Below are 13424 nucleotides of genomic sequence, written 5' to 3' on the forward strand. Positions count from 1 at the left end.
ACCTTTTTCTCTTTTCCCGGGTCAGAAACACGACCAGACCAGCCAGTTGCTTATGAGGTTTTTTTCTTCTCAAATTCTAATTATATTATCAAGTTTTTTATTTTTATTGATTTTAATGGGTCTTTCAATTTATGTGTAGATTACCAAAGGGAAAAAGCTTTGGAAAAGGAGAAGGAGAAGAGCGTCATAGCAAACACAGGCAGACTTAATGAATTTTCATTAAGAGTTGATTCGAGGTTGTAGATTCAAGCCAAACGAAACCAACCCTACACTAACCTTGATCCTGATGGACGTTTGAGACTTTTCTGGTGGTTTCAGGTATCTCTTGATTCACACAAACACCTACATTTCCTTCCATATGAAGAATATTTGGTGTTAGTTCTTTTCACCCCAACAGCAAGGCAAGAAGGAAACTTGTGTGTGGTACTTTGTATTTTTCTTTCTGGGCAGTAAGCAATTAAAGGCACAGAGAGGCCTCACTTCATCCATATGAGAAGAATGATTGAATGACTCAAATGAGAGAGGAGAAAATACAATGATCATTTAAAGGTAACCCCGGCAATACTCATCAGAGATTAAGGTGAACTTGGGTTTTTCAATTCGAGATCATCAAAGAGAGAAATAAACCAATTTTAGAGATGCTAAAAAGAACATGTTTGACGTTGGAGATAATAAAATAAATTTAAAGCAGATCATCCTCCTCAACGTCCTCCTGAGATTTCTGCCATTACCATCTCTGCACTTGCTACTCACCGCTTTTTCGCTATTTTACAAACTAAATAAATATTCAATCACGCCATCAAACACAAACTTCTGCAAGCAAACAAAAACAGACTCCTTCCTAACGGATGACCTTGACCACCATTTAGACATTAAGAGATAACTGGCAAATCATTAAAATATATATTTCAACTCCATGCCTTATAGTCCCTTGCAAATTGCCATGTCATAAAACTAAGGTATACTACTTCCAGCACCATACTGAGGCCATTGATATCAAAGTTTACACATTTTAAAGTTCTAATTAAGAGCATTCATCAATATCTTCATTGCCCCTATGAGGTTGGTGAATTGGTTGTAACCAAGCGAGAGGAAGGACAAGGATTTCAATGAAAGAATCTCAGCTTGTATTTGTCCCTCTAGATTATTCCAAGTCAATCGAATGGCTTTTAGGGACCTACATGAGTAAAGGCTTACTGGAATCGTACCAGTGAAGTTATTGATCCTTAGGTCAAGTTTAGTAAGTTGACTCAGTCCTGAGAAATCAAGCATGGAGATATCTCCTCTCAAGTTGTTGTTTCCCAGACGCAGTTCTACAAGGTTTGTGCAATTCATCAAAGATGGGGGCAAATCACCTTCAAAATTGTTGAAATCAAAGGTCACAAACTTCAACTTGGAGAGCTTCCCCAAATTGAGAGGAAGCTTGCCGCCAAAATGATTAAAGGAGAGGTCAAGGATGGCAAGGTTGGTGAGGTTGACAATTTTATCACTAATGGCTCCATGTAGTGAATTGAGAGGTAACGCAATTTCTTCAAGTTTGGTAGCATTATAGATATCTTTTGGAAGTAATCCTGAGAGGTTATTGTGACTGGCTCGAAAAACTTGCAGTTTGGAACACTTCCCTAGCCCAGGAGCAAGGTTGCCACTGAATACATTGGAAGAAAAATCCAATAGCCTAAGGGAGGGAGAAGAATGGAGACAAATAGAGGATGGGACATACCCTGTGAAGGTATTGTTGCTAACATTGAAACTAGTCAAGTTGCTAGCTTGTTGGAAGAATGAAGATGGAATTGCACCAAAGAAGTGATTGCTGGACAAATCGACTGTTCGGATATTGCTGGATGGTAGAGAAAGTGGTAGCTCTCCAGAAAGACGGTTATAGCTCAAATCGAGGATCTCAAGTTGATTCAAATGCAAGAAGAACTGAGTTTCAAGTGAACCAAGAAGTGAATTGTGGGAAAGGTTCAAGTGGGTGAGATGTGTGAGATTTGCAAGTGAAGAGGGAGAGATGCCTCCTTTAAGCCCTTTGGAAGGCAAGAGCAAACGGGTGACCCAACCATCTTGATCACAAGTGATGCCCTTCCAACGACAACAATCAATGGATGTCCAATTTAGAGGAGGAGAAGAGAGAGTGGAGGCAAAGGACAGAAGGGAGCTACGTTCAGTTTGTTTACAGGCATGAATATTTGTGGATATAATGTAAGGGAATAAGAGGAAGAGAAGTAAGGCATGAGCCATTAGGTTATAAGCTTGCACTAGCATGTTGCTTTGTGTATGTGCCGTTGCTCGCATGTATATTTATATATATAAGAGCAAACATGCTTGAAAAGGATGCAAACATCTCTGCAAATTGAGAAGTCGGCAAACAGCAACCACAAAATGCAAATTATTGAGAGGACTTGGCCTTCACAAAGTACTCAAAGTTATTGCCCTGAACGTTTCCCCTTTTTTTTTCACAAAAAATAAAGAAAGAAGATAAACAGAATCCTTGTTGAATTCAAACTCAAAGTCCAAGTTCAAAGTTGTTTTTCTTGTTTTTCTTGTTGTGCCGTTGCTCAGTGCAAATTAGGTATATATATATAAGAGCAACCATGCTTGAAAACGATGCAAACATCACTGTACACGTATGTCAAAGAGAAGTTCATTGGGTCTAATTTAAAGGCCGCAACGAGTTAAAAGTACTCAAATTTGTTGTCGATCCCATTGATAGTTTTTATTGGAAAGACGGCATGCATGCCACACATGGCCTGAGGGTGACCGTGCCACACATGTTAATCTACAGGGGCCCCACTATTGCACGCAATAACAGGTTTATGAGCTGCCATTGCCTCCAACGTTCATCCTGCATTGTTGATTATCCCATCAAAACGGACAGATAGGCATTGGGAGAGAAGTGCATTTCTTTTCAGCTGTTGAGCAAGATGTGATATGAAGTTAACCTGATTGGCCACGGGTGTATCTGTGGCTTATATATATGAAGCTTTTCTAACCCCATACAACCCTCTGAATGGCGAACACAATGAATGTTTTTTTTCTTAATGCCATACAATGAATGTTTTTTTTCTTAAAGTGACCAAAGTACCCCTATTTCCAAGGACAAAATTGAAATTTCACAAAAGAATTAAATTGGATTAAATCGATTAAATTGGGTCAGAGATGTTACAACTTTTGAATAATCACCATGATTATGACGATGAGTCTTTGTCATCATAGATCATATTCAGATATTAAATACTTTTTAACACCTAATTAATTTTGTATCAATATTCCAGGACCATCATTAATTTGATGCAATTATTTTGGTTGACTTAGTTGGATGCAATATTTTTGCGAAAATGAATATCTGAGCATAATTACTGACTAATTCTTTGTGATCAGGGATTTATTATTTCAGTTTGTGGTTGTGAAAGTAGATGGGATATTGAATGTTGGTGTTGACATCGGACAAGCCTTTAACACAAGCAGGTTTTGAAGTCGAGCCCTGAATAGAAGTTGAGGCCCTACAAACCAACACAACTAGAAACGTCTTTGTGTCAACAATTTGCTCACTCTGTATATATATAACATTTGTTATACATATAGACTGCTACTATTTCCACCCACCTGTCCTATTTTCTCACCCATTTTATCTTCTCAGCCACTATGTAAATTTGAAAAAATAAAATCCTACTTTTCCATTATTCCTAAAATACCCTTTAATTATTAATTCAACCAAACACCATCAACTCCAAGTTAAAAACATAAAAATTTTAACCCAAAAAAAAAACATTCTTCATCTTCTTCATGTGTTTTCAACATCACGACCTTACCCTACCATATTAATATTCACATCAACCCCTTAGCAGTACTGGTGGCTTCATGACCGCGACACCACCACCACAACAACACACGATCAACAAGACTACAATGGATTTTAATTGAAGTGATGTTATATGGAATAAGGACCCACATGTGGGTTAACCAGACTAAAAAATCTTTAAAATGGAATAAAATTAAAGGACAATTTGGCCTCTATTATCAACACCCACCAACCTTGACACAATATTAAAGGTGGAGTTGAGAATTCGATTTGATTTTTTTTTTAAACTTTTCAAAGGATTGGGATTGGTAGATCAGTGCTCCCTGAATTTGTTGAGGTCTGGAAGATGGAAAGAATATGGAGAGTTAAACGAAAATATTTATTTATTTATTTAAAATTTGTTTTATTTTTAGGGTTTTAGAAGTCATTTTACAGAGGGATAAATTTGTCTTTAAATTTTTTAAAATAAAGTGAGTTGAAAAATAGAACAGGTGGGTAAAAATAGCAACACTCTACATATATTGCACACCCTCAGGGCCACCCCTGCGAACACATAAGAATCCCAATATGACCTAATTGTACATTAAGAAAAGATTTCATATCTGAAAATGTTTAGACTAATGCGGTAATCCAACTACCGATTTGCTAAACTATGAGGCTTGTTTCATTGAAAAAAAACCTGTTCCTTGGAACCTTGCCAAGGAACCTTGTCAAAATAACAACCACTGTAAATTGAGAAGTCAGTAAACAACAACCACACTATGCAAATTATTAATATTGAAACCCCTCTATACGTCGAAGATATATTTCCACAACAACCACTTAAGAGGGGGCCACCAGGAGAGGACTTGACCTAGTTAATTTGAGGCCTTCACACGAAGTACTAAAAGTTGTTGCCGTGATATATGCTGATTAATTTTTCATGGAAATTTTTGGAAGATATATGGTGTTATTTTTCACTGACCTTGCTTGAGAGTGACGTGCCCTGAGATATATGGGCATGTCTGCCACTAATCGCTCTTGATTTGGGTTTGTTTGGAATGGAATGAATGAACTAATGATGAAGTGAATTGGGTTGTATTCGCCATTGTTCCTGTATTTAAGTTACTAAGCCAAGCACATGCACAAGCACAAGCACTCAGAGAAAAAATTATACATATAATTGCTTTCTGGGTTTTGTTTAGATTGTTCAATTGATTAGGAGGATGATTAATCGATGAGAAATAAGAGAGCATTGCCCCATCATAGTGGTTTCATTAAACAGTCTTCTGCTTTCTGCAAATATGTGCACTACATGACATTTGGAATTCATGTAAAGCAAAGATACGATTAATCCAATCAAATACGACCCTGAAAGTGTAATCATATTCAAATAAAAAGGCAACCAGGTTCGCACCCAGACCCAGCAATAAGCCAAACAAAATATCATTCCCCTGTCTAGTATTTTCTCCCCCATGACCTGACTGAAGAGAGCGAAATTCAATCCAAGAATCCTGCTATCCCAGGTCAACCTCCCATCACCATGACCTGACTGAAGAAACTAATCAGAAGAGAGAAGAAAAAAATCACCCCACGACAAGAGGAAGAAGAAAACTGGGGGAGAGAGAAAAGAGAAGAAATAGATATAAACCGTTCAAATGCGTGATATGGAACTGAAAAAGATATTGAAAAATGCAAAAACCGCTGTCGCGAAGAGTGGGATTCGAACCCCTCTCCTTCCCCATCCTCTTGACTGACCTTATCCAACACGCTGCCCCTGAATTTGTGATTAGAAGCCACAACGTTAGTATTTATACTGCGTCTTAAACTTTCTACTGGCTTTTGACAAAAAAATTTCTACAAGCTTATTTTAATGTTATTTATTATTTTAATCTTTCCTATGATATATTTAATCTGTTTAATGTTATTTATTATATTATTATGGAGGTTTATTATCTATTATCTATCCATATATAAAGCAAAAGGTGGGTTCATCAACTGATTCACATTAACAGCTGAGTAAAGAACAGTTGACTGAATTCCTCATGCGTTAAGATTCTTAAATGTCTTTGCAAACATAGATGCTGTGAATAAGAATCTTATCTGCCATTCCTGCAGCCATACTTATTTTATTTTATTTTTTTAAATCAGTGAGAAATAGTAGTATGATCACTGCAAAAGAACTCTAAAAAGGTATGGAATCAGACCAGTTGTCATTTCTTCTATGAAGTCTAAAGGTTTCATATATATCCTCCTCAAAATAGTGTGTGTGTGTGTGTGTTGAGCTAGCAATAAATCTGGAAAATGACAATAAAACAAAACCTAGACATAAAGATGTAACATATTAAACAACTATTATACCAAATAGGTGCAAATACCTTTGTTGTCTTCTTAAGCTTTAGCATTGGGATGACAACAGAAACCTGATCTGCTAGTATTACATCAAATGATGGCCACAGGACCAGCACACAGAGAGCAACAAAAAGGCACCGCAGAAATGCACACAAAGCATGAAGACAATAGAATACACGTAGGGGTAGGAAAGCACCATATACAGTAACAGGAAAGATACTGGGAAACCGAATGACATTAAAACATCAAACAATGCACTGATTTTAAATGATGGTTGATCACCACGAAACTAAGAAAAAAGGAAAAGGAAAGAAAAAAAATTTGATATGTTTGTTCTTACTATGTATAAACCATCTTCCAATCCCACGGTGTAGCATCCATTATCTATGTAAAACCCTGTTTGATGAAATTCCTATAGCATGTCTGTGTTTCTAATCCTGTTTCTCTCAGAGTACACACACCAAGACGACTTGAAATTGTCATTTTCCTCATTTTATTGTAAAATGGATCATCATGTAAATCTTTTATTCAACTTTCAACCAAACTTACATATGAAAAAGAAAAAACAGAGTTACTCTTGTTCGATGTTTTGTAACATACACAATCCAACCTCAAGCAAACCCCATTCCTATTTTACACAGATACCATGAATCCATAATATCAAACATAAAATTGAAACAGAGAAAGCACACACCAGAAACGGTCTCCTCAAAGCATCGATTTTTGTCATGGTGAACTTCATGGGATACAAGTTCAATAGCCACATCAACAATTAGTCTTTCAGCTCCACCTACACATCAAATTCATAAATACAGCTTAAACACAAAACAACTTCTTTACAACCTTCAACAACAATAGAAAGAAGAAGAAGTAGAAATTACCTATGCCTAGAAAATAATAGCAGCGTTCGACTCTCAGCTTCCTTTCTTCGCCATTTTCAGCTCTCCTCCAATTCTCTGCATTCTAATTCAAAGTCTCAAAATATACGCTTTTTCTGCTAATTGGGCCAAAACTGGGTCGGTTGTGGCCCAACATTTGTAATATAAAGTATTGGGTTCTGGCCGAGTTCGATATGATCCAACCCATTTCAGTTTCGGACCAAAAACAGGTCGTGATCTTTCTCAGTTCTCAACTTCTCACAGAGAAAAATCTGAAGAAGATCAGAGAAGAGAAATGAGTGGAGAAGAATTAGCGGGCCCCCCAGCCCCAACGCTCCTCCGTCTGCTTTATTTTGTCTGCGCTGTCTGTAAGTCATGAATTTTCATTTCAATTTTAAGTCTTTGGTTTTTGACAATGGCGGTTCCAGGATTCAAAAGCCGGTTTGGCAAAACTTACATACTAAACTTGACGGTACGAGTGAATTTCATTAATAAACATAAAAAGATACATCTAGTCAGGAGGGACATAATGAGCCTTACCCTCAAATGCATCTCTATCCATAAATAAAAGTTCAACAAATACAAAATCTAAAATTAAAACCAAAAGTAAATGTAATGCAATACAAAACAACATTATTTAAATATAAAATTTAACCTTGTGAGGCTTGGAACTCTTAAATTCCTCAATTATCGATGCATTATCAATATTATTGGCAAACTCTCTTTCAATGTGAAGGATCATACAGTCAGCAAGAAATTCATCAGCTAAGTGCTTCGAAGTCGATTCTTAATAATTCTCATGCATGAGAAAGCTCGTTCTGTTGTTATTGTAGAAACAAGAAGAGTCAACACCAACCGAATCAATATGTCAAGGAAAATATAGTTTTCTGCCAAAGTTGTTTACACCAATTATTAACATAACTGAGGAAGAGTAGTGGTTTCCTTAAAGCAAGGAAGGCGATGTATATCATTTTGAAAATACCTGAGCTCTGTTTCTAATGCTCTCAACTCATGTGGAAGGAATTCAACAGGTTTCTCAACAAGTTTACATATATGCACAATATTGAATGACTTGACGGAATGGTGTGTAGATGCAAGAATGTTGATAAATGGTGCCTTGTTCTTTAAAAAAAAATCTCGCAATGAAGAAAATTCACCCCCATTGTCTACCCTAATTGCTTGGATTGTAGCAGTGAATTGGGTCTGAACCATGGAGAAAAAAAAAAAGACTTTAGAATCCCTTGTGTTTCATGCTTATGATGCATAAGGAAAACCCAAGTAAAGCGAGAATAATCATCCACTATAGTTAAAAAATAACGAGCCCCAGAAAGGGAAGGAACTTTGTGAGGTCCCCAAATATCACAATGAATAAGGGAAAAATGTCTTGAAGTTGAAATTGAACTAATGCCAAAAGGAAGGCGAGTTTATTTAGAAAAATGGAAAGCATCACAAACATTATGGAAAGAAAATCAAAAATTCAAATGTTTTGCTAAAAATTTTAAACGAGAGGATGAAATATGCCCTAAACGACGATGCCATAAATCTCCAGGAGTTGTAACCAGGTGACAGGAAGGTCGGGTGGTGGATGGTGTTCTGTCAGACGCCAACGCCACAAGGTAGTAGAGTCCATCACGCTCCTTACCCAAACCAATCGTCATCCTCGTCTTCAAATCCTGTAAAATACACCAAGTGGGAAAGAAAATTACTGAGCACTGTAATCCTTTCGTAAGTTGACTTACGGACATTAGGTTAACTTTAAATGTAGGCACACATAACACATCTCGTAAATAAAAATATGAGTTCAAAGGAAGAGTCCCAATAGATGTAATTGGTGTTGTTTCTCCACTAGGCATAGTGACTGGCAACATAGAGGAAGTATTCATCCTCTTGGTAAGGAATTTCGAATCCGATGTAATATGATGAGTTGCTCCACTATCAATTATCCAATGTAAATTGGGTAACAATTCGGAAATACTTGAAGAAGCTGAGGCGGTATTGGCTTGTGGTACAACGTGAGATGGATCAGTGTTGTCACTCATCATTGCAAGAATTTTCTTACATTGATCCTCGGATAAAGATGGCATAGCTGTATGAATCTCCTGCAAGGATGGACCATTGGATGCCACATTATTGGCAGAACTGCTGCTACCTTTTCCCTTTGCCTTTCCCAGATTTGTGAAGCATGTGTCCAGGGGGATAGCCATGTAGCTTGTAGCGCTTGTCCACTGTATGATGATCCTGATCGCAATGGCTGCAGTGAAGAGGTTTGCGCCCATAAGAGTTTGAACGGCCAGAAGAATTTGAACGCTGATTGTTTCAAACTGCCATAGCTGCTGGTTTGGCGATTGCTTGGCTGGAACCTAAGTCAAGCTGCTTTTCTTCTTGGGTGATCAAAGAATAAGCCTTGCGAACCTTAGGGAGAGGCTGCATAAGAAGTATCTGGCCTCGAATGGCATTGTAGGACTCATTAAGCCCCATAAGGAACTGCATCAACGAGTTTCGTTCCTCCTATTCGACATGCTTCTTCATGGCACCGCAAGAACAAGCTGGGACGTCACTGTAAGAAGACAACTTGTCCCACAGACTCTTCATCTTGGTATAATAAACAGCAAAGGACCTCTGCTCCTGTGAGAGGGAAGCTATGGTGCGTTGTATCTCGAAAATACGAGGAGTGTTAAGTTGGGAAAAACGTTCTTTAAGGTCCTCCGAAATCTCTTGTGTGGTGGAGGAGTATAACACGCCTTCTGCAATATCTGGTTCTATCGAATTGAGCAGCAAAGATAAAACCATGTCGTTGCAACGCTGCCAAACCTCAAAACTCTCAGGATTAGTTTTCTTCGAAGGGGCTTTGATTGTCCCATTCACTAACCCTAATTTGTTCTTCGCGCTTAGGGAGATGCGCATAGAGCGGCACCATGTCGCATAATTGTTTCCATTAAGGATTTTGGAAACGAGAACCATTCCAGGATGATCGGAATGGTGAATGAAAAAGGGATCGGAAGCATTGTTTTTGCTTCCTGATGTAGCGGATTCTTGGTCTTTGGTCATGGTGGCAGCGGCAAGGAAAGGATGAAAATTAGGGTTGATAGATGACTATTTGATAGGTGCGTCTAGGGCCAAGAGCTAGAGTTTCCTATGCTCTGATACCATGTAAAATTGGTATGAAAAGATATTTGACCAGAATGAATTCTCATTCATCGTTGATGTATGTTTATATAATACATTTCGGAGGTTTCTCCTACAAGTAAGCTAACTGGCTAGGAAAGAATATATACAGGAAATCAAATAATATAACATTCCTATTCTATTATACAATCCCTAAACTAAAGGATAATCTTGGATTCTCAACATGGAGGGAACCCTTTGAGATAATAGCAAGTATCAACCGTGTAAGTATCTCCATTGTAGTGAGTGTAACGTCGAGTCTCTTTTTGGCTCCCTCGAAAAGAAGAACGAGGTTGTGAGTTATGTCCTCGTTGTGAATTATGTCCTTGTTGTGAACGACATTGATAAGCGGGTTTAGAAGAACCCCCTTTCTTATTCTAGATACTCAACATGGCCATGCTTTCTGTATTTGCATGGGTAATGGTGATTTCATGTTGTTTCTCTTCCAGTGAAAGTAGGGAATATGCCCTTCGAACTAATGGCAAGGGCTCCATAAGGAGAATCTGCCCTCAGATCGCTGCATAGAATTCATTTAATCCCATCAAAAATTGCATCAAGCGTTGTTGCTCCTTGTGCTAGGCCAACGACTTCTTTGCTCCACATGAGCAAACTTCTGTATCAATGTAGGAACTCAGTTCATCCCAATAGCTCTTTAGTTTTGAATAATATGTTGCCAGAGGCATCTGATCTTGCGTATGTGTCGCTATGCTGCGTTGAATCTAAAAATGGGAGGACGTGAGGAGGTGAGGAGAGAGAAAGAGAAATGGAAGAGACAAAGAGGAGGTGGCACATCGACAGAGCTAGCGCGAATGTCTTCGGTGTGGATGGGCAGGGTGGACTTATTGTCGGGGTGGCCAATGAGTAGGCCTCATCATTTGGCCCGCGGGCTCATGGGCTTATGGGGGCTCGCCCGGTCCATCGAAAAAAAGCCTGGCCCGGCCCGTTATGGGCTTTGAGAGGGCCCGGCCCGCTTGGGCTTGGGTGTTTGAAGCCCGGCCCGGCCCGATTAAGCCCATGAAAGCCCGACCCAGCCCGCCCACAAAAGCCCGGCCCATTAGGCCCGCATACATATATAATTATGTATAAATAAGGGTTTAGGATTAGGATTACATCACTTGAATGGCAAATCCCCCTTTTTCATTTGTGTGTGTGTGTGTGTGTGTGTGTGTGTGTGTTACTTGTTTGAAAAATTGTGTTTCTATTGAATTCTACTCATTCCTAGTTTTTAATTGGATGATTAGCACATTAATTTGTGTCATTTATTAATACAACAATTATATATATATATATATATATATATATATATATATATATAATAAGACGAACAACATATTATATCACCAAACATAATCATACCACCAAATATAATCATACTTTTCTTTAACACATCACCAAACATTTGCATATTTATTCATACCATCCTTATAAAAATAATAATTTTTTTTTACACTTATTATTTTTTAGGCCCATTTCGGCCCGGCCCGTTGGGCTTAGCCCGGCTCGGCCCGATGGGCTTTTTCAAGCCCAACCTATGAGATGGGCTTGGGCTTTGAATTTTCTAAAAAAACCCGACCCGGTCTGGCCCGATATTTTCTCTCTCTTCTTTAAAGCCTGGCCCGGCCCGATCCAAGCCCATTAAATTTGGGCCGAGCTAGCCCGGCCCGGCCCATTGACGAGCCCTACCAATGAGGTTGTGTTTTTTGATTTTCTCTTTTTCTAATTTTTAATTTTTAAAGATAATTATTTAATATCTTAACAGTATATAATTTAAATTTTCCTTAAAATTACGAATTTGCCCTTATTATGGATGGAAAGTGGAAAAATTGATGGTAAGGGGAGATTGGCTATTTTTATATAGTTTGTATCCTTAATTTACTAAAAAATTATATTGGGGGTCAAATTGACAATTATGACATAGTTAAGGGGGCAAGATGACAGTTTAGCAAGCAAAAAAAAAAAAGGAAATGGTCGGCCCGCCCTGAAAAGTCCACTTAGGCCTGACCAAATAGGCGGACTTGAGCTGATCCCTTTCAAACTTCTGCCCAGCCCGGAAAAAAAAAAAAAAAAAAAAAAAAAACCTTAACAAGGCTCGACTCAGGCCCAAAAATTTAGGGCATGGTGAATTGGCTTGTTGAATTGTTTTTTGGTCAACATTGAACTTTATTCCAAGCCAAAAACAAAAGGCACGAAACTTATAGAAGAGGGGAAAAACTAAGCCAACATCGGAAAGCCTTTCAACTGAATACTACCTAGTAAAGAAAAACCTCCCACTTAGGGCACTTCCACCTCAGAGTTCAGTATGGGCAAAAGGCCCTCCCAGGTTGAAGAAACCCATTCCATTGCACAAATCCAGCCTGGGCAGATGGTGGGCTCCACAAAGATTGGGCAGGCTTGAAGGCAAGAACAGCCCGAGCTGTTGCATGAGGGCGATGATGTCAACAAATAAATTTTTTTAAAAAACATAAAAAATAAAAATGAAAAATTACCAAAAAATTCAAAATCTTTTTTTATACATACCTAGCAATTTTTTATTATTATTAATCTTATACATAAAAATAAAATTAATCCCATGTGAGTAGTAATTGCCCTTGGGTTGCCATGACAATAGGTGGAAATAAAAAAAATATATAGATATTTAGTCATATACCCATTCTAAGAACTAATATAGATAAACCTTACACCATTTAATTTTTATAAACAAACCCAAAAAAAACCAAAAAATGACAACGTGCCCTATTGAATTTAATTTTGATTATTAAATTACTTCGATGCCCTATTGAGTTTTTTGGGTATTTTTATAAGATTTTGGTGTTGGGCTTGTTTTAAGAAATTGATGGCACTTTTATAATATATATAAGAAGTTAAAAACCTCTTTGTTATGTTGTAAATAGGCTTTGGGTGTGTTTTTTTTTTTTGGTACAGAGGGGGGCTAGAGCCCCAGACCAAAAGAAACTAAACTGAAACTAGACGAGGTGTAGCAAGACCACGAACATCATCACCTAACATGGGACTAAGAAAGGCCGGAGCCTCCTCAAACACATGGAGGCCCAGACCAAAATCATAACTCTTCGCAGCCAAAGCATCTGCAACACAGTTTTGTTCACAAAAAATATGCTTCATAGAGCATCACCAATCCTCATGAATCTTCATTTTGCAACAACTGATAATACTAAAGAGAGGGTGTGTTGACACAGTAGGACTTTCTAACAAAGCCACAGCAAAAGAAGCATCACACTCAATCTCCACCATGC

The 13424-nt window shown here is 38.0% G+C and overlaps 1 protein-coding gene and 2 pseudogenes across 1 annotated transcript; all 3 read right to left on the bottom strand.

Moving 5' to 3' along the window:
* Nucleotides 1-1020: 1020 nt before the first annotated feature.
* On the bottom strand, nt 1021-2286 carry LOC110762834 (receptor-like protein 2). Its single transcript, XM_021965530.2, has one exon. It carries the CDS (start codon nt 2260-2262, stop codon nt 1021-1023), a length of 1242 nt encoding a protein of 413 aa, XP_021821222.2. The 5' UTR covers nt 2263-2286.
* A 2722-nt stretch (nt 2287-5008) lies between these two features.
* LOC110773619 (uncharacterized) lies at nt 5009-7065 on the bottom strand (annotated as a pseudogene).
* Nucleotides 7066-8521: 1456 nt separating this feature from the next.
* LOC110747391 (uncharacterized) lies at nt 8522-10340 on the bottom strand (annotated as a pseudogene).
* Nucleotides 10341-13424: the final 3084 nt, after the last annotated feature.

The sequence above is a fragment of the Prunus avium genome, chromosome 7, assembly GCF_965620075.1.
Source record: "Prunus avium chromosome 7, drPruAviu1.hap1.1, whole genome shotgun sequence".
NCBI classification, from domain to species: Eukaryota; Viridiplantae; Streptophyta; class Magnoliopsida; order Rosales; family Rosaceae; genus Prunus; species Prunus avium.